The sequence below is a fragment of the Peromyscus leucopus genome, chromosome 14, assembly GCF_004664715.2.
Source record: "Peromyscus leucopus breed LL Stock chromosome 14, UCI_PerLeu_2.1, whole genome shotgun sequence".
Lineage (NCBI taxonomy): Eukaryota > Metazoa > Chordata > Mammalia > Rodentia > Cricetidae > Peromyscus > Peromyscus leucopus.
The window spans coordinates 84779897-84802812 of record NC_051075.1 but is presented as its reverse complement, the minus strand read 5'-3'; the positions used below and the strand labels follow the sequence as shown (position 1 = coordinate 84802812).

The 22916-nt window shown below is 44.1% G+C and overlaps 1 protein-coding gene and 1 long non-coding RNA gene across 3 annotated transcripts in view; one reads left to right on the top strand and one right to left on the bottom strand.

Moving 5' to 3' along the window:
- Dnah11 (dynein axonemal heavy chain 11) overlaps positions 1-22916 on the top strand; it is a 314894-nt gene that overhangs the window by 192126 nt on the left and 99852 nt on the right. For both annotated transcript variants that reach the window (XM_028880929.2, XM_037210919.1), the window contains exons 55-56: positions 10482-10643; positions 18864-19097. In XM_028880929.2, the coding sequence (XP_028736762.1) occupies positions 10482-10643; positions 18864-19097 (396 nt within the window). The remainder of the gene's footprint in view (positions 1-10481; positions 10644-18863; positions 19098-22916) is intronic.
- On the bottom strand, positions 14163-15633 carry LOC119089038. The gene is made up of 2 exons (XR_005092882.1): positions 15470-15633; positions 14163-14716 (listed from the first exon to the last, which is right to left on the bottom strand). It is a non-coding gene; the product is annotated as an uncharacterized LOC119089038 (long non-coding RNA).

Here is a 22916-nt window from a genome sequence, read left to right as displayed (position 1 = left end):
TTGTGCTAGAAGAACAGCGATTTCCTCTCTTCCCCTGTGGACTTGGGTTAACCCAGGAAAGTTTCTTTATCGTTTCCCTTCCTGTCCATGGGATACGGACAGCACTTGGCTTATTTACCAGCCTCTACTCGGTTCCAGAGTTAGATATCTGTCCAATTCATGATCTGTCAGTCTAGGTATATGTACAGAAATCCATTTTTGTTAAAAGAAACACACTGTCATTGTAGAAAATTTAATAGAGAGACACATGGAGAAGATAAAAATTACTTTTAATTATATCATCTAGAGATAACATACTGGTAAATTGTTGTTTCTTTGTTTAATTTTTTTTTTTTTTTTTTTTTTTTTTTTTAGGTTAGAAGGCCCACCCAGAAAGAAAGTTAAATAGTTCAGGTATTTGGCATACAGAATGGGCTATTTAATGCAAATGTGCTTTTTCCTAAATAGCCAGTTATTTATTAGGAACTGTCTACTTGTTAAATTTCCTTTTGGTTTGTTATGATTTTTACTGATTTAAAGGCAATTTTAGGTAGTGATTAGCATATGTCTGTAATATACTTTCCTGTTCCACATGTTGCTTACTTTTCTCAAATTTTATCATAATTCTAACTTTATTATGTCCTCTATTTTGCATTTATACATATTTTAACTCAGATGATATTTTTCTTTATAACTTTTATGTTAAGATTTTGAGGAAGCATTTCTGCACTACATTGTTTAAAAATATTGTCCCAAATTTTCTTTAAGTTATAATGTTTAGCCCTAGAGTTTTTTATATAGTATAAGGTGATTTTATTGTAATTTTAGCATGAAAAAAATTCCCCAAGTCTTCTATTACATAATCTCTCCTCTAGCCAGCTGATTTTTGAAGTGTTATCTACCTCATATATTAAATACCTAAATGTGTGGGGGTATAATATCCAGGAGCTCTCCTTGGGTCCCATTGATTCCCTCACCTGTAAACAGATGAGTCAGCATCCATCCCAGTGACAGACACCTGAGGGAGCCACTTGAACAGCAAAGGATTATAGTTTTTGTGGCTTTCATCCAAATTCACTTAGCACCTTGCTTCTGAGCCCATGCTGAGGCAGAGCATCCTGGTGGGAAGCGTATGATGGGCACCGCCAGTCACCTCCTGGTGGCCAGGGGAAAGCGTTAAACAAACACTTCTGGGGCAAGGGCCCAGGGACCTGACTCCTCCCAGCTGCATTCACCTCCTCAGATCTCTCAATTACGAATGGACGGATGCACCGATCAGGTTAGAGTCCTTACAACACAGTCACCTCCCAGCAGTCCGAGTATTTCTGCACTGGGTTATTTCAGGTCCAAACCACGACAGCCCGCCTTGGCGGAAACGCCATGCAGCTTTGCACCCTGTAGCTTCACAGTATGTTCTGGAATCTGCAGAGCCAGAACACCAGGCTAACTGATTTAACCATTCTACTTTAATTCCCAGATGAAATATAAAACCAGTTTCATGATTTAAAAAACTCTGGTGAGAATGTATAAACTAATTTGGGGACTATGGATGTATTTAAATACTGAATATTTTCTATCATTTCCCCACCCAGTTATATTTATTACAACTCAAGATTTATTCACCAGTGGTATGCATATGAATTTACTTTCAGTATCTTGTTTTCAAATATTCTTTTGATGTTTTTAACCCATTTTTATTCCATATGAGCCCTAAAAAAATCACCCCACAAATTCTTGTGATCGTAATTACTTTTAGTAATAGGAATTACTAAAAGTGCCTAAAATGTGGGGACAAAATATCATCTTTCGGATATTAATCACCTCAGGGAAATCTATGTGTCTCTGCATTTAGTCAAAGTGTCTTTAGCTGGCTTTTGATAAAGCAGCCAGTTACTTTCATAATCATTTTCCACCTTTTTACATAGAGTTCTTGTCTTGGTGTATCTTTCACACCTGCCAAGTTCCTAACAGACTACTGTGGATACCTAAGAAAGTCAGGATTGGAGGGAAGGAGGAATGGAGGGGTGCGAGGTTAACCAGCTACCTCCTTGCATGTTCATTAATCCCATTAGGTTCTGCAGTTTGTTCTTCAGGGGTTGTTAGGAGCATCATCTGATTTTGTCCTCTTTTCTTTTTCCCTTTGTGTATGTGTGCACATGTGCGTGTGTGTGTGTGTGTGTGTGTGTGTGTGTGTGTGTGTGTGTGTGTCTGTATGTATGTGTGGTGTATACAAGTATGTACATGTGTAGGTGGGGGGCGCAGCTCGTTGTGCATACACGTGTGAAAGCCAGAGATTGATGTTGGCTGTTTCCCTCTGACACTCTGCCTGATTTTTTTGAGACAGAGTTTTTCTCTGAACTTGGGAGCTGGCCTCTTCAGCTGCACTAGCTGGGCAGCAGGACCCTGAGACTGACCTGTCTCCTAATCCCCTGTTCCACACACTGTGTTCACAGATGTGCATGGCCGTGGCTGGCTTTTATGCAGGGTGTTGGGAATCCAAATCCTGCTCTTGATCCTCACGCAGCAAACACTGTGCCCGCTGAGCCGTCTCCGCCCCATCCTCCCAATAGCCTCCCCTTTTTTACACATAAACTTCCTCAAGAGTTGAAGCTCGCAGGTGCTGCAGTGACCGGTCCTCCAGTCTTTAGTTTAGTGAGATGCTATCAGCATTCTGTCAGCAAGTATGGGATGACATGTTGACTTGAGATACTATAAATATCTTTGAAGAAGAGTTACAGTTGACTGTATCCCTTCTTTTACGCTTCCATCCTGGTCTTTTCCCTTGCAGATTTCCATCCTTTTTCTCCTTCTAGCCTCTTCATGTACCAAGGAGGTTCTTAGCCATTTCTTCAGATTCTTACATTCATTTCAGTTTGGAGCAATTCTTCCTTTCAGTTAGAGATTTTCGAGTTGTCTTGGCTTTATATTGTGTGTGTCCCACTTGGGCTGTGTTCCCCTCTCTGCTTCCTTCTTAGATGGAAGAGAGAACACTTCCTATCTGGGACCGGAATCCGGTACAGCGAGGGATTTGCTCTTGAGCTGTATTCTATTGTGTCATGGGGGGACCCACCAGTCACAGCAGAAGTACGGACACCCACACCCAGCCAGCCATGGTGCTGCCGTGTCCGTATGTGGTGTCTGTTTATTTTACACTGAAAGCCCACGCGCCTGTCTCACAGGAAATCAGATATTGCACACCTCACTGGGCGTCATTGTGCAGTGAAGCCTCTCAGGTCTGCGTTTGCTTGAGGGTCACAGTGTCTAGTTCCTTCCGAGGAGATCATCAGACATGGATTCATCCATGGGAGGGCTGTCTGCATCCCTCCTGCCCACAGTTCTAGCTCTCGCATTGATAAGAACGAGAAGCCAAGGACTGGCCAACCACAGCTCGCTCTGCCCTCCGTTCTTCTGGACTCTTTCACACTGGCCTCCCCATTTTCTATGATTGTTGGTAAATTGCAAAGAAATTAAGGTGACAGAAAGATGCTATCTGTATTAGTTGATTTACTGTTGCTGTGATAAAATACCAAGTCCAAAGCAAAAATACTTTAGAGGAGGAAAGGGTTCATTTCAGCTTATGACTACGGAGGCATGGAGTCCTTCATGACAGAGAAAGCATGGAAACCACAGGGACAGCAATCTGCCCTTTGGCCACTTGTCCTTCAGCAAACACTTATTGGAGGCCTGCGATGTGCTGCATCTTGGGGAGATGACTGGAGTATGGACAACCCAGCCCCAGCCCATGGAGCCCACCTCACTGTGGGAAGGACAGACATTAGTCTAATAGCCACATTAACTAGTATGAACCTGCAGCTGAGTATATGAGAAGGGGATTAGAAGCCATAACAGAAAGCCCACTGATGGAGTCTGCATAGGTGAACCTGTGTGTGGGTGCATAAGCATATGTACAGAATGTGGATGCCAGAGGACAATCCTGGGTACCATTCTTCAGGTGCTATCTACATTGTTTTTTGAGACAGGGTCTCACTGACCTGGAGCTCTCTAACTAGGCTAGAGAGAGCTCTCTAAATAGCCAGAAAGCTCCAGAAGTGCCCCCATCTCTGCCTCTCCAGGACTGGGATTGCAAGCCTGCACCACCACGTCTGGCTTTTCTATATGGGTGGTTTCTAGGGATTGAACTAAAGTTTTCCTTCTTGCAAAGCAAACACTTGAATCACCAAGCTGCCCCCACAAACCATTTCAAGAAACTTTTAACACCAGCAATGAAAGACTGAATCTCAGAATAAAGGTGTCACTTTACACGAAATGTACTTGGCACTTAGAAAAGCGTTCTGTGTTCATAGTATTGTGCTAGTGTTTAGATCTGGGGTTTCCCAGCAGAGTGTGAGGACAGTCCTTATACACATGGAGGAAGGTGACCTAGTAATGCCAGCTGCTCTCAGTGGAGCCCCCAGAAACTGCATGAGATGTCTCAAATACTGACCCATTTACAAGAAAAACAGGTACCAATTTTCTTGTTATAAAATAACGAAGATGAATGATGTGCAGTTAAGGAGCTGCAGACCAGCCTGCAAAGCAATACACGATCACTGCAAGTCCAAGTGACAAGCAGAGCTAGGGCAATGAGCTCCTCCTCCTGCCTCTACTTCCCAGGATTAGATACACTCTCTGCTGCAGAGATTGCATGTGAACTCTTGTAAGCAGAACAATTTCCTTGCTTAAAAAAAAAAATGGAAATAGAGGCAAAGGAGATAGGCCGGTAAGTAAAGCACTTCCCATATATGTGTGAGGACCATGTATGTTCCAATCCCCAGGGCCCACATAAAGCTGAGTGCAGAAGCACAGGCCTGTAGCTCCAGAGTTCCTATAGTGAAAAGGAGCTGGAGACAGGAGAATCCCCAGAAGCTCTTAGGCCAGCTACCCTGGCTGATGCAGCAGCAGCAAACAATGAGGAGACCCTGTCTCAGACAAGACAGAAGTCACGGACAGACATGAGCACTGTGCTACACACACACACACACACACACACACACACACACACACACACACACACACACACAAAGAAACAAAATGAATTGGAATTCTCTGGTACTAAATATTACTTTTAAGGAAAGTCTGAAATGCTCAGGTTACCAAGTCAGAGGTTCAGGGATGATTTTGTTGTCTGCTGGCCAAAGCAGATGCTCATATCAAAGTGCCTCGTATGTACACATTTTGAAGATGCTGTTGGACCTTTTACAAAGAATTGAAATTAACAGCTGATTAGGTGGGAGATAATACGGGAAGACACGTGGAGGAGGATAAAGTCAGAGTTTTCAAACAGAAGATGTATTCTGTAATAAAACTCCATTCCATAGGGGCTGCCTCAGCAATACTCGGGGCTTATTATCCTTGAAATATACTGGGGCTTTGGATGATAAATGCAAACATAAGTTATGGATAGATGCCTTGGAAGTAAATATGTGGGAGGATTCTACCTGAGAATAAACTACATCAACTGGAAGAAAATACAGTGACTGTAGCAATTCAAATTTCCATTAGGAGATGAAATGGCTTGAGTCCTGTTAGTGATACTCAAATAAATATGTACTCAAGAAGGGATTGCATCTACAGGAAATTGAAACGTGTTACAAAGTGTGGTCAGATATGGGTTATGGCAAATGAGTCATAACTCCTGTGTGGGCAAGGGGGAAAACCGAGTAGAAAATCCTAGGTGTGAGTCCCAAAAAGTTTTTGACACCCAAATGTTAGGGCTGCAGGAGATGCATCAGTAGTGATTTCGGGGTTTGCTTTTGCACTTGGGAGGATTTGGTTTTGGAAATAGCACCGCTGCCTGGGGCATTTGTTTTCCATTTAGCTAACTTTCTTCCTGGCCCCACTGATGATTCATTTGCAATTGCCAGGCACTTTTTTTTGGAGGAGGAAGTGACTATTTCAGTGAATCTAGGTACTTACTGAAAGGTAGACGACTTGAGTTCAGACAAGGGATAGAGTTCTTTTTTTTAACACACACTAACTTGAGTGTTCCTTCAAGGCAAGGGGTATCTAATTCTGAACGCTGCTTCCCAAAGCTTGTTGACTAACAAGCCTTGCAGCCTGGCCTGTGGGTTCACTGCAGTCCAATTCTTGTCTTTCAGACAAGACCTGGCTGGTGCTTATGGAGCAGGGTGTTTCCAGGCAGATGTGGCAGAGCTACTGTGGTGGGATGTGTTTGACCTTCTTCTGGGGGATGCTGTTTACACAAAGTCTCTAACTAGGGGTAGAGTCATGAGGACACTTCAGTATCTAGGCTTTCCTGTCTTGGTCATACATGAGTGGAGATGTATGTACAATACTTCTGTTTGACTGAGGTATCTTACTTCACGAATAATGACAATAAAAAGTCATCCAGCTCGTAAAGTGCTTACCCTGCAAGCTTGCCAAACTGAGTTCAATCCCTGGAAGCCATGGAAAAGCCAAAGGAGAGAACTAACTCCACAATGTTGTTCTCTGACTTCCACATACATGTTCGCGCTCGCGCTCTCTCTCTCTCTCTCTCTCTCTCTCTCTCTCTCTCTCTCTCTCTCTCTCTCTCTCTCTCTCTCTCTCTCACACACACACACACACACACACACACACACACACACCATATATGTGCACAATAATAATAAAAAGTCATCTCTAACATCAAAAATGATGCCTAACAAAGAATGTGTGATTGCGACAGAAGATATCTAAGCATTCCTAATAGCTAGGCTGCTGCCTGGCTCCTGTGGAAGTCTGCAAACGCCAGCCCCTGGACCCCACTCCAGCATGCATGTCTAATTCGATGCCTCAGATATCAAACAAAGCCCTTTGATGTGAGGTCTATAAAAAGAAGCAATCATATGCATACCAGCATAGCCTGAAACATTGAAAGTTAATTATGGGCTAGACAACAATATATTCAATCTTTTTTTTTTATTTCTTAGCAAATATGTTAATCTCACCTAAAATTACTAAGACTATAGTGAGAGAGCTTTTCAGAGTGACCACTGCTCCTCAACACCAAATAATTTCCCTCTGGGTTTGCTACAGGTTATCAGTAAAGTTGTGCAGACCACTTTTAGAAGAAAAAAAATAGAGTAACCAATAATTATAAACATTTTCATGGCCTCCTAGAAAAACCTTATAGAGTGTTGTTGCCAGGAAAATTCATATACAGAGAAACCCTGTTTTGAAAAATAAACAAAACAAAAATATGACTGGAAAGAGTAGCTCTGTGCTCTTTGAGTAAAACTAGAAACTGCTGAACAGTGATTTGGGTTAAATAGTCAAAGCCTTAGGCTAACAACATCCTGTCCATTCCCTTCTTAGGAACTGTGAATGGACAAGTACATGTGTACGATTGAGTTTCCGGGTACTAGTTTAGATGATCTATAATTCCTAAAATTACTAAAAGTTTCCATTTCATTCTGTGTATAAGACCTGGGTTCTGTGAGTACTTGACCAACTGCAGAGCCATTGAGAAAGTAGCTGGACGCAGTGGTGCACACCTATAATCCTAGCACTTGGGAGCTTAGAAAGGAGAATTGCTATGAGTTTGAAGCTATTATGGGCTACATGGTGACTACCAAACAGCCAATGTTACATAGCAAGACCAGGTCTCAAAATATAAATAAAACCGAAGCTGGAAGAGGTCTTAGCACAAACTGCTCTTACGGAGGACTGGAGAGTGGGGTTCTCATCGTCCTTGTTGAGTGGCTCACAACTATAACTCTACCTCAAGTCAGTCTCTGGGATCTTCAGACATCACATAGACATGCACATACCCACACAGATACATACACATAATTAAAGAGAAAAATGAGAAATTGAAAATTTTCATTTCACTTAAGCATCGCCGTGACAAAGTTAAACTTGAATGCTGTCCTTATGGGTATCAGATTGGCCTGGAAGAGCTGAATCCATTTTAGCTCATCATGGCATAGCATACGGTAAGATTCAGTTTTCTTTTTCTTCCCTGCTTCCCTTCCTTCACCTCTCCTTCCTCTAGCAATTCCTCTTCCTCCTCCTCATCACATGTGCTCACATTTTTCATGATACACATATTGATGATCATATATTCATTATTGTCATGCTATAAGTTGTAAACCAACTGTTCAGATACCGCGTGTGCTGAGAAAACTCTGGTAACAATGTCTAACTTTTTTTAAATTACAGTTCAGGTCTTAGGTTTCTCCTTCTGGCCTTTTCTTCTCCCCACACTTGAACATTCCTCTTTCCCCAAGAAGCTGGCTTTCCATGTCTGATTCTCATTTACTCACATGGTTTTAGAAGCTTCTTTTGAGTCTACCAGGCAGAGAAAAACAAAACAGCATATCATACTTGAGGTTCCAAGTATTTTCCATGACTTCTATATTTATTTCTACCCTTGTCATTGGTATACTCTTGACTCTTAAGAATAGTGTAGAGAATCGTGTCTGAATCATGTTTATTCAGCCTTGGGAGAAAAATACTCTCCTTGCGTTATTTTTATTGGTATGCTTAAATCATTTATTGAAAGATAATATAACAAGGTTATTCAAAAATCTATATTTCTTTTCTAGAATTGAAGATATTTTCTTGTGTTTTGTTATTAATAAACAAGGATTGTCTTCACATAATTTCACACTGGGATGCACACTAGATAAAAAAGACCCATGGCTCTCAAAAGATACTCTGGGAGGTGATTGTAGATTTCTATACAGTCCTGGCATCAGGAAGTCTGGTAGGACAGTGTGGCAATATATGCTTTCAGGAAGCAATAAAAAAAAAATCGATGGACAGATAAGAGAAAAATATACATAAACAATGGAATGTTACTCTACTATAAAAAGAAAAAATCTGGCCATTTTCCACACCATGGATGACCCTTGATGGCACTGTGAATATTTCATGGTCTGTTTATGAGACATCCATTGAGTTAGACTTGTAGAATCTAATGCAGTGTCTGCTAGAGACTAAGGAGACTGTGAGGAAGTCTCTAAGTGGCAGTGAAAGAGTTTCACTCTTATGTGATGAAAAAATTTGAGATGTTCATTCTGCCCATAGCTGACAACACCATCCTACGCACTAATAAAATGTAAGAGTGTAATCATAGTGTGCTTTCTTATCACAATAAAAAAAATTAGGTTTCAGGACTTGTCTATCTTGAATTGTTGAATATAGCAAATAAACCTGTGAAATGAGGTATTGTACAGGTTGATATGTGCTAGAGGTTTTTTTTTTTTCCTCACATGGATTTTGAAAAAAAAAAAAAAATGCCCTAAGTAAAACAAAACCATATCCTCAGACAGTGACATCACCTGTTGCCTGACCTCAGCCCTGGAACCTCAAGGGCCTCATTTTCTACCATCAACCTGTCCTGAGAAGAAGTGACACTCTCTACTCAGGCCTTCCCAGCTGACAAATCTCCAAGTCTTCAGGTCCACAGAGACACAGGGGGTGGAGAGTCCTTGCAGCTTCCTATGTTTTCAGGTTCTCCCTGATCTTCTCCTCTGACAGTCCTCTAAAACTCAGGACCCTTGAATGGGCATGACAGTGGGGGCACATCTACTCTGCTGACTACAAAGAGTTCCTTGCATCCAAACTCAGGCTCGACTGACAGAATCCCTGGCATACAAATACACAGTTGGCCCTTTCCAACATCATGTCCTCATCCATGAATCCCACCCATTGCAGACTGAAAATATTTGAAGAGAAACACAACTGTACTGAATGTGCACATACTTCTCTTTTCTTTTCTTGTTTTGCTAAACAACACAGAATAACAACTCCTTACACTGTGGACCTCGTCCTAGGGACAATAGGTAAATCTAGACGTGGTTGATGGATGTAGGTTTGATCTGTGAAAGTAACACACCTTTCATGTAAGCATTTTGAGCACCCTCTGAATTACGCCTGGGTTTTCTGGAATTGATCCTCAAAAGGTCCCCAGTACAGACTGATAACTCATTCAGGTATTAATTAACTTTTAAATCATTAAGCAGCTAGTAAAAATTTTCAGCTTTACAGCAGAAACTTTCTCAGCAGGAGCTTATTTACCCAGGTTTTAAAATTTCCTCCCAAAATCTGAGGTGAGAACTAAAGCAGGTATTTTTATTTTAAATGCAAACAGAAATTGGTGTCATTCATGATGATAAAACTGGCTTTTTTGGTAAAGGGTATTTCAGATTTGTGGTGCCTCCTGAATTACAAAATGGACAGAATTTGAAGGTGGACATATTGACACCCTTACCTCCTCAGGGTGACTTAACTTTTCTGTGACTTGTATTAGGGAACAAGTTAAATGTCTCACTCCCAGCGGTAATCGTAAGCCATGTTCAAAAGAAGAGGGGCACGTTTTGAGGAAGACACAATGGTACTCCTGTCTGCCCTGAGGAGCGGCCATGCTGGAGGTCAATGCTGCCTTGCATCAGTGCCCTATGCTGGGGTAGCTGACCAGTGTGGCTGGCCACGCCCCTTCTCTCATTGTCTGAGATGACACACTCATCACTCTTGTGACCTGTCCACACTCACCGCTCATGCCCTCGTCTCCACAGATGGTGTTTTGTTTCTCACCGGTTGGCCCCACACTGCGAGGCAGAGCCCGGAAGTTCCCAGCCATAGTTAACTGCACTGCTATCGACTGGTTTCATGCATGGCCGCAGGAGGCTCTGGTGTCGGTCAGCAGGAGCTTCACTGAAGACATAGAGGGCATTGAGGTACGGTGCTGTGTCAGCCTGAGGTCAGCAGGCACCCAGGCATGCGCAAGTCACGGCACACTACTGGCAGGCAAAATGCCAGCCATTTTCAGTTTCTAGATCTCGGTATCAAGTCTGTATCTACTGGCTGCTTGTATGTTGTTTTGTCATGTTTCTGGCTTTTTGTTGGGAATGGAACTCTGGCCTGTCGGGGCTGTGGGTTGGGTTTGTCACTTCTCAGTAATGCTGGGACCTCTGATGACGTTTTCAAATGTCTGTGTGACATAAGCGGCCACAGCAAACTGCCTGTCACTCAGGCATACAGAGTAAAGAAGGCAACTGTGAAGCAAGCCCCCAGATTTCCCAGATGGGAAGGTGGGGTCTGGAGCCTTTCTCATTAGAGAGGCTGTGTTGGAGTGTGTCTCCCAGAGAGCTTTGTCCTTACCTGCCTTTGAGCGATCAGGTGGGAGTGCCTGGAATAGAACCAGAATTACAAGTCAGATGGATTTGGGGACATATAAGAAGTTAACATCTAAATCAGGCCTCATCTTCCCCTTTACTCCACACACCATGCCCATCCCCTTCCAAAGCGCATGGCAGTGCTTTGTGAAATACTGTATCCTTGGGGTCAGGTGGTTAGAATCTGGGTACACTTATAAAACTGACTAGTTAGCATGCAGTTAGCTTTATTGACTGGTATAATTTTTCTTTTGCTTCTACTTAAAGGGAAACCTACATAGGTGTGTACGTCATAGGGATGGTGGCAGGCATTCACTTCTGCATATAGTATTTTGTAGAGGGAAACCCACCTCTCCTTTTTTTTGTTTTTGCTTGTTTGCTTGTTTTTTCCTAAAAATGTCTGGGAGCACTTGCCTCCCTCCTTTCTCCTCCTCTTTTCCACAGTCATATGACCAGCACATGCATAAGGAAACAGAATAGAAAATAGGTCTTCTGAAGTTTTGGGGGGGAGGCGAATTAGACCTCACATCTAGAGAGCCATTAATTATGATAAAAGTCATCATTGAGCTCCTTGAGCAATCATGAGAAGTACTGGGGCATCATCCTGTCTCCCATCAGTGAGAAGAGGGTCTCGAAATTCTGAATCTAAGGGGATCGGCGTGTACAGTGTTTGAAGAGCAGACTTCTAGCTTACTTGGTCCATTTATCAGGCTGAAAACACAACTGGTTTCTGAATATTGCTTTGATTTTCCTTCGTTGGTAGGAAATCTGAGCTGGCAGCTCTGTGGCAGCATGTGCATCGCCTCGAAGGCTGTCCATCTTTGCTGCCCCGGGACTGCATCTGCTGCCTCTCAGCAGCTCAGCCTGGTCAGGGACCGTTGACACCTGCTGGACGAGGCGGGCTTTGCAGGCCTGAGGGCTGCACAGGTGCCGAGCTCCCTCCGACGGTGTCATGTCGCCTCCTATAGGATCTTGGGTGCCAGATAGAAACATTTTCCCGGCATTCCAGCGTTTCTATCAAGCTGAATTATGCCTGCAAACAAATTAGCCAGATGATTTCCTTTCAGTGTAAGATGCTTATTTAACTCCACACCTTCCTAATTTGTCACACAGGAGCACTAATTATAATCCAGAGTGCAGTGTGTCCACATTCTTCTAAAAACATGTGGTGTCTTTCCTGTAGAGGTCAGAAACAGCTTTTAAAATTTTGAATGAGTGCTAATTTGATCACTTTCTTAGTTTTAATTCCCATCATTAAGACTGAAAGTTATCTGCATAATTTGGGCACTTCTTAATTATTGACCTCATTGGGCAAGTGGAAGGTACTTACACAAGGTGACCCCCTTTGGCCACAGAGAAGAGATTCATTAACGACAAGCCATTTTATATATGTTGACGTGTAATTCCCATCAGTACACACTCAGCACCTCGGGCTGTGGGCTGACTGCATTTAACTAAATGGGTGTGCTATTTTTTTCTATTACCTGATACTGGACCCGATGACAGCTGACAAGTAAATGACCAAAACAGTTTGAGACTTCAGTGTCACCGTGTTATCCACCAGACACGTGTGTCAACACACACCGCCTCCCCCGGAAGTCAGGAAATGATGAGAAGAAGGGAAACATAAGACAGGAAGAAGGGACGGTCCCTACTGCTAGGAGTTGGGTTGCAGAGACGGGAAGCCATCGGGAGTGTGATGGGGCGAGGGGTTAGCGCACAGACTCCAGTCAGGAACGTGCGGGGCAAAAAGTAGAAGGTATCAGGGCCCTAAAACAAAAGCACTGGTTTTGTTTTTTTAAGGCAAAATGGCCTTAGAGATAGTTGAAAGCAGGGCCATATGAAAGGGCAGATTTTAAATGTAAATTTAAAATATGAGCCGTCTGGTGAGGGTGAGGTCCGTGCTGGGAAATGTGAGGATGGAAGCATTTGTTCCAGGCCTGGTGGCTGGATGACAGAGGAGGTCTGTCCTTCTGGGGTGATGCTTTGGTGTGGTCTCACAACGCCATGTCACCATTATAGCTAAATGCAGGGTTACTGCCCTGTCTGCCATCCATACGGGAGACAGCGTAGCATGGACTGGCAGGGGTGACCCACTCAAATAGGAAAGTGACCTCTCTGCCATATTCAGGCTTGATATTTCTCCAGTGGTCTACAGAATCTTTTTATTTTTTATTATATTTTATTTTATTTTACAATATAATTTAGTTCTATATATCGGCCACGGATTCCCTTGTTCTCCCCCCTCCCACCCCTTCCGCTTCCCCCATCCCACCCCCCATTCCCATCTCCTCCAGGGCAAAGCCTCCCCTGAGGATTGAGATCAACCTGGTAGACTCAGTCCAGGCAGGTCCAGTCCCCTCCTCCCAGGCTGAGCCAAGTGTCCCTGCATAAGCCCCAGGTTTCAAACGGCCAACTCATGCAATGAGCACAGGACTTGGTCCCACTGCCTGGATGCCTCCTAAACAGATCAAGCCAATCAACTGTCTCACCTATTCAGAGGGCCTGATCCAGTTGGGGGCCCCTCAGCCATTGGTTCATAGTTCATGTGTTGAGGTAACCCAGACAGATTCTTTTTAAAGACAATGTACCGTACGTGTGTGCCTGTACATGTGCAAACACACACACACACACACACACACACACACACACACACACGCACACACACGCAGGCACACACATGCACACACACGCGCGCGCACATACACACACGCACATGCACACGCATACAGGCACACACACACCACCCACCCCCACACACACACACAACACCCACCCACACAGGCACACACATGCCAAACGGGAGGGCATTACATTATCTCTTCAATGATAGCTATGTTATACTGATGACTTGGGCCACAGTTCGTTCTTTGCAATGTCAGTAACAAGTATTACTGTTAACTTAAAATGTACAAAGTTGACCATGCCTTATAGTAGTCCTACTTGGGGGAAATACCACTGGAAGAGGGCAAATGATAGCATAATTTTTAAAGTAAAACCCGGCCCTGCTGGTCGCCCCAGTGAGCTAGGTTTTGGCCCCGCATACTCAGTTCAACAGTTAAAGAAACACAGAAAAGCGAGTTTGTGTAAAGTGGTCATGTGGGAGAGAGCAGCATGGGGGGGCCCAGTGACACCCCAAGTCTGTCTATAAGGCACTAGCATAAGCTTAGGTTCAAACAGAGGGCATGAGGTTCACATAGTGAAGAGGTCCTGGTCACGGTGTGGTCCTGCCCGTCCTCGCCCTTCAGTGTCTCGGCTCTGGTCTGTCCTGCGGTGGAGTCTGCTAAGTCGTCAGAGCCCTGTGAAGTCTCTCCCTCCTGTAGCTGTCCCAGGGCTTCCACCTTTCCCTAGGGCGGGGAAGTTGTAATTCCCTGGAGTCCATTGTTCAACAGTCTGATAGCTGAAGAGAGGGTCACACGCATCCTTTTAGAATATCTGGTCTCCTGCAGGGTTCAAGCCATTTCGAAGTATCAAGACAAAAACCAGAGGAAGATCTCTGAGCTCTGCCTAAACTTCACCCTGGCTTCAGCTTTGTCTTCCAGTGGGTAGGAAAGGCAGACCCATCGCTGTTCATACCCTTCCCCGTTCTTCACCCACGCGTATAAGTGTGTCGCGACATATTTGTTCCTCTGCACCTGGTAATCAAAGTTAGAGTTATTAAATGAATACTGTTTTCCAAGGGCTTTACAGCTTCCTAAAGTTTAGGAACCCATCTACCCATGAAAGCAGGGTCCAGTTTTTACGGCAGCCCAGGAATCTGGTTCTGTAGTTCAGCTAGAACCAGCTCTACATGAAAGTTCATACTTTTGTGGCTTTTCTGGATGTGCTAGCCTCAGCAGCCACACCATCTCCAGCCTTATCCTCCCATAGCAAGGGCTAGCTGGGGCTGGGGAGAGGCTTCAGTGGGTACCAAGCACTTCCCACACAAGTGTGAGGACTGGAGACTTGATCCTGCACCCACATACACACTGGGTAGGAGTGGCAGGACCAGGAGAGGCAGAGATGGGGCCTTCTCCAGAGCACACCGGATGGCGACCTAAACTAGCTGAATCAGTGAGCTCCGGGTTCAACTGAAAGACCTCGCTTCAATATAGACGGTAGAAAGCAATCAAGGAAGACTTCCAACATCAACCACTGGCACACACACACATAGATGCAAACATACACATGCATGCACATGCACACACACACAGAGAGATGAATGAATGAATGAATGAACGAACGAATGAACGAGGGCGGTTGGGCCTTCCTAGGTTTCCTCTGGACTCCTCAGCACATCAATCCTTGGCCACTTCCGTGTTATAAAGAGACTCATGGAGCTGCCTCTTCTCATAGTGGACACTCACTTGGAACTCCAAGCTTAAAGACAAAAAGTGAAAACTACGCACGTAGAGAGCTGCCTTGGATCAGCACTTAGCACTTGTTGAAATGCTGTACAGAACTCTAGTGCCGTCCTCGTGAGAAGGGCCTGTCCTTGTCTGTGGCCAGTGGTGGCCGGTGGTGCAGCTGGAGGCTGACGGCTCACTGGTAGGAGGCCGGACATGGTGACGTGGTGACGTGGTGACGTGGTGACGTGGTGACGTGGCGACGTGGCGACGTGGCGACGTGGCGACGTGGCGACGTGGCGACGTGGCGACGTGGTGACGTGGTTGGGTTCCAGAGCCCAGGCTTTACTTTCACTGCATTTGTGAGGCTATTTTGAAAGCATGGCGAAGGAACGTGAGAAGGAACCCTTTTGCGGGCAGTAGGAAATAGGGGGCTTACTTAACTTTTCAGGCCTGGAAGTGTAACCTGGGCCATAGGATTCCAGCCCTGTCGCTGCCTCAGTGGCGTCCAGGTTGGGGGGACTAGGTGCTCTGAGGAGCTTAGAGATGCTCCACTAGAATCCTGCTCCTCTTATGGACCACTAAATCCTCTTTAACAAGCTGCTTTGCCCTAAGAATCTAATAGTCTTTTACCAACCCCCAAAAGAATGAATTATAAATAACAGATTGTATAACTTGGTAGTTTCACATTTAAAAAAGTTCACACAAATAATTTCTGAGAACTTGCCGGGCGGTGGTGGCACACGCCTTTAATCCCAGCACTCGGGAGGCAGAGCCAGGTGGATCTCTTGGCCAGCCTGGGCTACCAAGTGAGCTCCAGGAAAGGCGCAAAGCTACACAGAGAAACCCTGTCTCGAAAAACCAAAAAAAAAAAAATAATAATAATTTCTGAGAACTTATTTTAAGACTCCCTACAAGGTTATGACATCATACGTGACAAAATTCTCCTGGGTTTAACTAAAACGAACAACAGAAACTGCCTTTCATCTCTTCTGTTTTTCATGTGCCTTTCTTACAAATCCCAATTTAATTTTATAAACAGGTATAGTCTGCTTTGCTGGTCTTGGAAAGAAATAAAAATTTTAAACACACACAATTTGCAGTCACCCTTTGCTGGCATCCTCAACAAGGATCACTGAGCACTGGGTTGAAGAGTGAGGCCTCCTGAGTACTTGGTATGGCAGTGCCAGCCAGTGCCAGAGAGGCATCCCACCAGGCACCATAGAATTTATGTTTCTGTGTTTACAGCTTGCTAACTGGGAGACTGGAAAATAAGCATTTCTTTCTTCGTGTGAAGAAAAACGCAGTCTTATCTGTGCATTGAATTCTGCAACGGAGACAGCATGGCTCCCAAAGCAATCGTAGTGGGGAAGCCACAGATTTAGAGCCATTTCACAACGGCTCTCTGCTTATTTTTATTTTTGCCTTCACCATGATTGGCTGCAAAATGACTACAAAGTGGTGTCAACTGATTCCCCTGAAGGGGCAAATCTGGCAGAAATGATGATCTTCCCTGAGTCTCTGGAAGTGTAAACCACAGCACTGCACTGCCACAGCCCTCCAAGGCCCTCTCTGCTCCATCCCCCCCCCCAGAAGAAAACTGGAGATAAATGAATGGCAGAATAAATAATTTATGCTAATGAAATTACTGCAATTAGTAGTTCTACAATGACCCTTTTAAAAGCCACAGCTGTTAGTGTCAGGAAGTGCTGTCACGGCTGACCTTATCATAAGAGAAAGTGACAAATTGAGAATGCAGGGAAGACCAGTCACCAGTCATCAGAGGGGTCTGTTCTGGAACGATTCGAGTTTTCTGAAAAACAGTGTGAATTACAAGCAGCTGCTCCCTGGCTCCGTGAGTCTCCCATGCTGTGCCATTTTGTTAAGCCGGGTAACAATAGTCATTTTGCCCCATTGAGACAAGTTGCAATCGGGCCACTTCCAGCTCTCCCGGAAGCCACTCTTCGCATCTGAGATTTACAAATGAAACTGTTGTTAAAAGGAGCTTTCAGAGCTGCTGAGGAGCCTCCTCATAAGGATCATGGCTGGGCAGAAGCCAGGGTATTTTGTATTTTTCTCTCTATAAGGAGGCTACGCTTGGCTGAGGAGGTATTTATCTGTATCATAGGAAGGTACCTGTGAAAGTCCCGTAAAACAAGATGGGACAGGAGCAGATTTGTACATAGTTATATCGGAGCCAAGCTGCTTAGAAAATAAAGTTCTCTATGAAATATGATGCATATGACATTTATAGACTTGCTCATAAACTTTAGTTTCTGAGTCCACTAATTGCTAATAGGCATGCATCTTGAATTCCCTTGAATTCAGTACAATTCAAGATTTACATCCCAAGTTTTTGCTTTGAACACACATTCTTTCAATTGCTCTGGAGACAGATTTTTAATCAACCCAGTGGTGCCCTTACATGAAGATTTCACATCCCTTCGGGGTTTGTTGTGATGTTAGGAATCTGTGTGTTTAAGGACGCTGCAGAGGAGTCGATGGCCGCTTGCTTTGCAGTACTGTTCACAACTCCGGTTGCAATATTGATGGTCCGGGTTTGAAATGTTTAACTGCGTCATCGGCCACTTGTGTGCAGTTTTCCTGAAGCTGCCTGAGTGTTATTGACAACACTTTGGTAAATTATGTGTGACTTTGCAAAGAGTTGCTGTAGCTCATTTAATTCATATTAATTGATTTTTAGGCTTCCCTTGATTAATTGAACCTGGTTCATCTTGTACAGAATGCAATAAATAATCATTAGAATGAGGGAGATGTGGCTGTACAAATTAAAAAGTTAACTATTCCAGAAGTCACAGAGGACACACAGAAGGGACAGGCAGGGACTCTGCAGGGGGAGGAGTTTTCTGCTTTGTGTGTTGTGCTTTGTTGATGTTCACTTCTCCAAATAAGAATAGAAATGACCATCACACTTTCCCCTCAGAATGAGTGCTTTGGGTAGCTTCCCCATCCATTTTGTTTGACATGGATTCCTATAAAACTCTGTTTCTCTGATTCAGCTTTTTTGTCCCCCTGGCTTTATCTTGATTCTTTTTGTCTAAAGTTCAGCTTGAAAGGGACATCTCCCCAAAAAAGCATCCTTTGGAATCTTGTCTTGGGTTTTTCATTTTCCCCCATATACTTGATAGATCAAGTTGTAAAGATCTGGGCTTTGTCCGTTCTGCTGTTTGAGTTCTGGGTTGTGAAGCATAAAAACATTCTTTGTCCTGCTCGGCAAGAAGACTGTGGGGATTCCAAGTGCTTCACAGCTCTTGGAGCTCCCGTGGGGCTCTCGTGAAGATTAAGTAAATTCTCCTAGCTTCTGCTAGGTAATTTGTCCTGGCTTTTAGAAAGAAAATACTGTATAATTTTTGGTGGTTTTTTTCCTTCTTCTATTTTCGAAATTATATTTTCAACTTGAAAGGATTTCATGAGAAATGTAATATCTATGTTTCAGCCACAGCACAAAGATTCTATTGGCCTTTTCATGGCACACGTTCACACCAGCGTGAGGGAAATGAGTGCCTGCTTTTACCAGAATGAGAGAAGATACAGCTACACTACCCCTAAGAGTTTCTTGGAGCAGATATCACTGTTTAAGAGCCTGCTGAAGAAGAAGCGAGAAGAGGTCCACCAGAAAAAGGAACACCTGGGCAATGGCATCCAGAAACTACAAACCACAGCCTCACAGGTGTGACCAGAGGGACAGGGCGCCTCTTTCCGACGGAAGCCTCTGCTCACTCACAGAAAACAAGGATCTTTCTCTCTCTCTCTCTCTCTCTCTCTCTCTCTCTCTCTCTCTCTCTCTCTCTCTCAGTTTTGTTTTTGTTTTTTTAGATTATCATATAATTACAACATTTCCTCTTTCCCTTTCCTCTCTCCAAACCCTTCCCCATTCTCCTTCAAATCCATGGCCTCTTTTTTCACTAATCATTATTGCATGCATGTATGTATGTACATATATATTTCTAAACACAACCTGCTCAGTCTCTATAATGTCAGTTATATGAATATTTTCAGGGATAATTGTTGATACTGGACATTCTGTTGGTGGGCTCTTCTCTGGGGAAGGACACTTCTCTTCCTCCCTGATTTCCCTGGTTGCATACAGTTCTTTGTGTAGGATTGAGGCTTCCTCCACCCACTTTGGCATGCCCATTGATGTTGTTCTTCTTCAGCTCACGTTTGGGCAGTTGTAAGTATAGCTACTGATGTTACCAGGAGATACAATCTCACAGCAAACTCCCTGGTCCTCTGTCCCCTCTCCCACAATGTTCCCTGAGCCTTAGGTGTGGAAGCCTTTTGTAGATGTGGATACATTTGGAGCTGGGCTCCACACTCTGCCTTTGATAGGTTGTGGTTTTCTTACAGTCTCTGCCTATAGCAAAGAGAAATTTCCTTATGAGAAGTGGAGACTACACTCACCGGTGGGTATAGAACACATGTTTGTAGATTGTTGGCCCCAGAGATGGAAGGCAAATCTCTATTGCTGGAGACACTATGCACTTCAGAAACAGAGCCCAGAGTCCCCTGAGCAGGGGCCAACCTGAATGTCTCCTTCCTGAGTAGTAGCTTTCATGGTGCCAGAAGGTGCCATGCAAACTTCCAAAGAAAGGAAGGAACCAACAGTCCTCCCTAGCTATGATGCCTATTAACAACCAGCATGGCACAGTAACCCCAAGGATACAGTAGTGGCACACATACCTTGGCAGTAACCAACAGCTCTCTAACATGACTTAAGAACCACATAGCAAGAGTGAAACTATGCCTGGTACTGGAAACCCAGCTTACTGTTCAGTGCTGGTGAAGTCATGGTTATTGGAGGATAATCCATAACCACTACTTTGCTAAACCAGCATGATCACTAATCCTCTTGAAGCTGTGTTCACTTAGTTATCTAGGATGCCTAGTTTTGTTTTGTATAGTTTGAAGACAGGGGACACACTCGCTTTTCTGAGTAAGGAAGAGATTAACCAGTTACTTTTTACTCAGCTGGTTTGAGGATACACCTTCTCTTCTCAGCCTGAAGCTGCGTAGAGCAGTGTGGATTTAAAGGGAAGCACTTTCCCATTTCCTGTCTGGTCCCTGACTTCTTGGGCTCTGGCTTGTAGTCAGGGATTTTGCCATTTTGCCAGGATGGAAGTAGGATTCTTTGTTGTCTTACACACGCGGCCCCGTGAGGCCGTCGTGACCTGACTGAGGACTGTGGAGGGCTCTGGGTTCTGTACTTCTCCCTGGCCTCCAGGTCTCTGTCCCTGTTTCAGCCACCAGCTCTCACAGACATCCTAGTCTGTGTCATCAGCTCCTCCTGCATCAGAGCACAGAATCCCAACTTAAAGAGTAACGCAAGAATTAGCACAGGGTGGGAGTCTTGTTTCATTGTGAAAGTCAAAATCAAATGGGACACGATGTCACACTGCAATGTTAGGAAGGAGGTTCAAAGAATTTAAGATAGAGAGTGTTAGAGGCTGAGACCCAAAGCTTGTCCATGTTATTCTAATGCTGTATGGTGTCACACAACCTCAGTGGGCCAGGTGAGAAGGATTAGGATAAGAGTCTGGGATATTGGTAAGCAGCCCGGCCGTTCTCTATGCTAACTGGGCCTAAGCTAGAGTGAATTCTGAACATTGCTGGTGACTATCAAAAGATCCATCATCAGACCCTCCCATGTGTTTCCTGAAAGACAGTGTTGTGTAGTGACAGTTGTTCCTAGGTGGCCTCTCTGTGCCAAGGATAAAAATTAGACAAGGCTTGGTTGAGAACACACATTAGTGCCTGTTCGCTCTGAGGGGCTCTCTGGCTGTGATCTTCCAATACTTTTCAGGTAGAAGTTCTACTCAGTCTTTCTCACGTAGTTTCACATGCCAAGAACTCATATTTGGTGAAACGCTGGAGTCAGTGAGTAGTTGGCTGTGACTGGGAGAGAGAGACTGGAGGGGGAGAGTTTTCAGAAAGGCCCCTGAAGTGTGTCCATACTGTGTGCCTGCTCTTTCCCTTCAGAGAATGCCTTTACTCTCCTTTTCTATACACAATCTTACACTCCTTCATCTTATCCTACTCTCTTATCTTGTTCTTTTCCTACCTGCTTCTCCTCTCCCTTAAATCAAGACCTCTTTCTATAGTAAAGGTTTCCCAGGCGTCCTGTTGAGCCAGGAAGACGAGGAAGGAGCTGTGTGTTAAAGCGCTCAGGTCCCTTTGAATGATGTCCCACACTGCACCTATTGACTTTGCCCCAGGAAATAATAGTGTTGTCACCCAAATTGAGCTGTCACTTTCCTTGCCTTTGGCAAAGAAAAATAATGTCTCTACCACGCTTAGAGTTACCTTCCCAAGGACCAGAGCTAAAGGCAGATAACATAGCATCTTGGATAATCCTGGAGGTGGTGATGTCTCAGCCACTGGAGAAAGGGAGAGAGCCCTTGGCTTCTTAATTACCCCATCTAGGTATTGATGAGTTGAGGATGGGAAAGAAGAGGGAGGAGGAGCCAATCCACTATCTCTGCCAAATACAGGACTGCCTGGAGTCTTACCTGTTCCCCTCAGCTGAAAACTATAGTAGGAAGGAGCTTTATGAAGATACATGAAGCCTTGGGTTAAGGAATGTCACCAAATCCTTTTCTATTAGGTGTTTGTACATGGAATGCTTCCAGTATCGGAAGAGTGGTTGAAATATTTAATAGTTATTTGGCAAGTTGTATGAAAATCAATTTATTATATAAGGGAGGCATGGTTTCCACATGTGGAGAGTTGAAGAATCTTAGAGCACATGACCAAATTGTATTTGAGACAAAGTACATTTTTCTCTGGATTTGCCTACCTGAAGCACAATTGGCAGGTGTGTTTTAAAGTCAGCTGCTTCCGTGGAAACTGGAGGAGCATCTGAAATTGTATTATCACCCCCAACCCCCAATCCCATCCCCTTAGATGATGCTTTGGATTATGGTCCAACAGAAGACTAATTTCAGTGGCTAAAAGAACAGAGAAGCCAATATGGACACACAAGAAGGCCAAAATAATCAGTCCTAGTTTAAAGTGCTATGGTGTATACCGTGGTCATGCTACTTGCGTAGAATGTAGACAGATGACTGTGTTTGGATGGGGATCACAAGCTTACCTGGATACAGTGCAGTGGGATGTGCTCCACAGACAAAACCACCAAAGTGTTCTTATTAGTTAAGTCAAATAAATGGTTATGACTGTTCCTTCTGTCTATGAGCTTAGGAAGTAGCAATGATGCTTATACTCAGGGGAAGTAGAATAAAGAACAGTCCCCGGGCAGTGGTGGTGCACGCCTTTAATCCCAGAATTTGGGAGGCAGAGACAGGCGGATCTCTGTGAGTTCGAGGCCAGCCTGGGCTACCAAGTGAGCTCCAGGAAAGGCGCAAAGCTACATAGAGAAACCCTGTCTCGAAAAACCAAAAAAAAAAAAAAAAAAAAAGAAGAAGAAGAACAGTCATCACAGTTTCATATGCTTTTGAGGCTGGGGTCAGAGTCTTTTAAAGTCATTCTC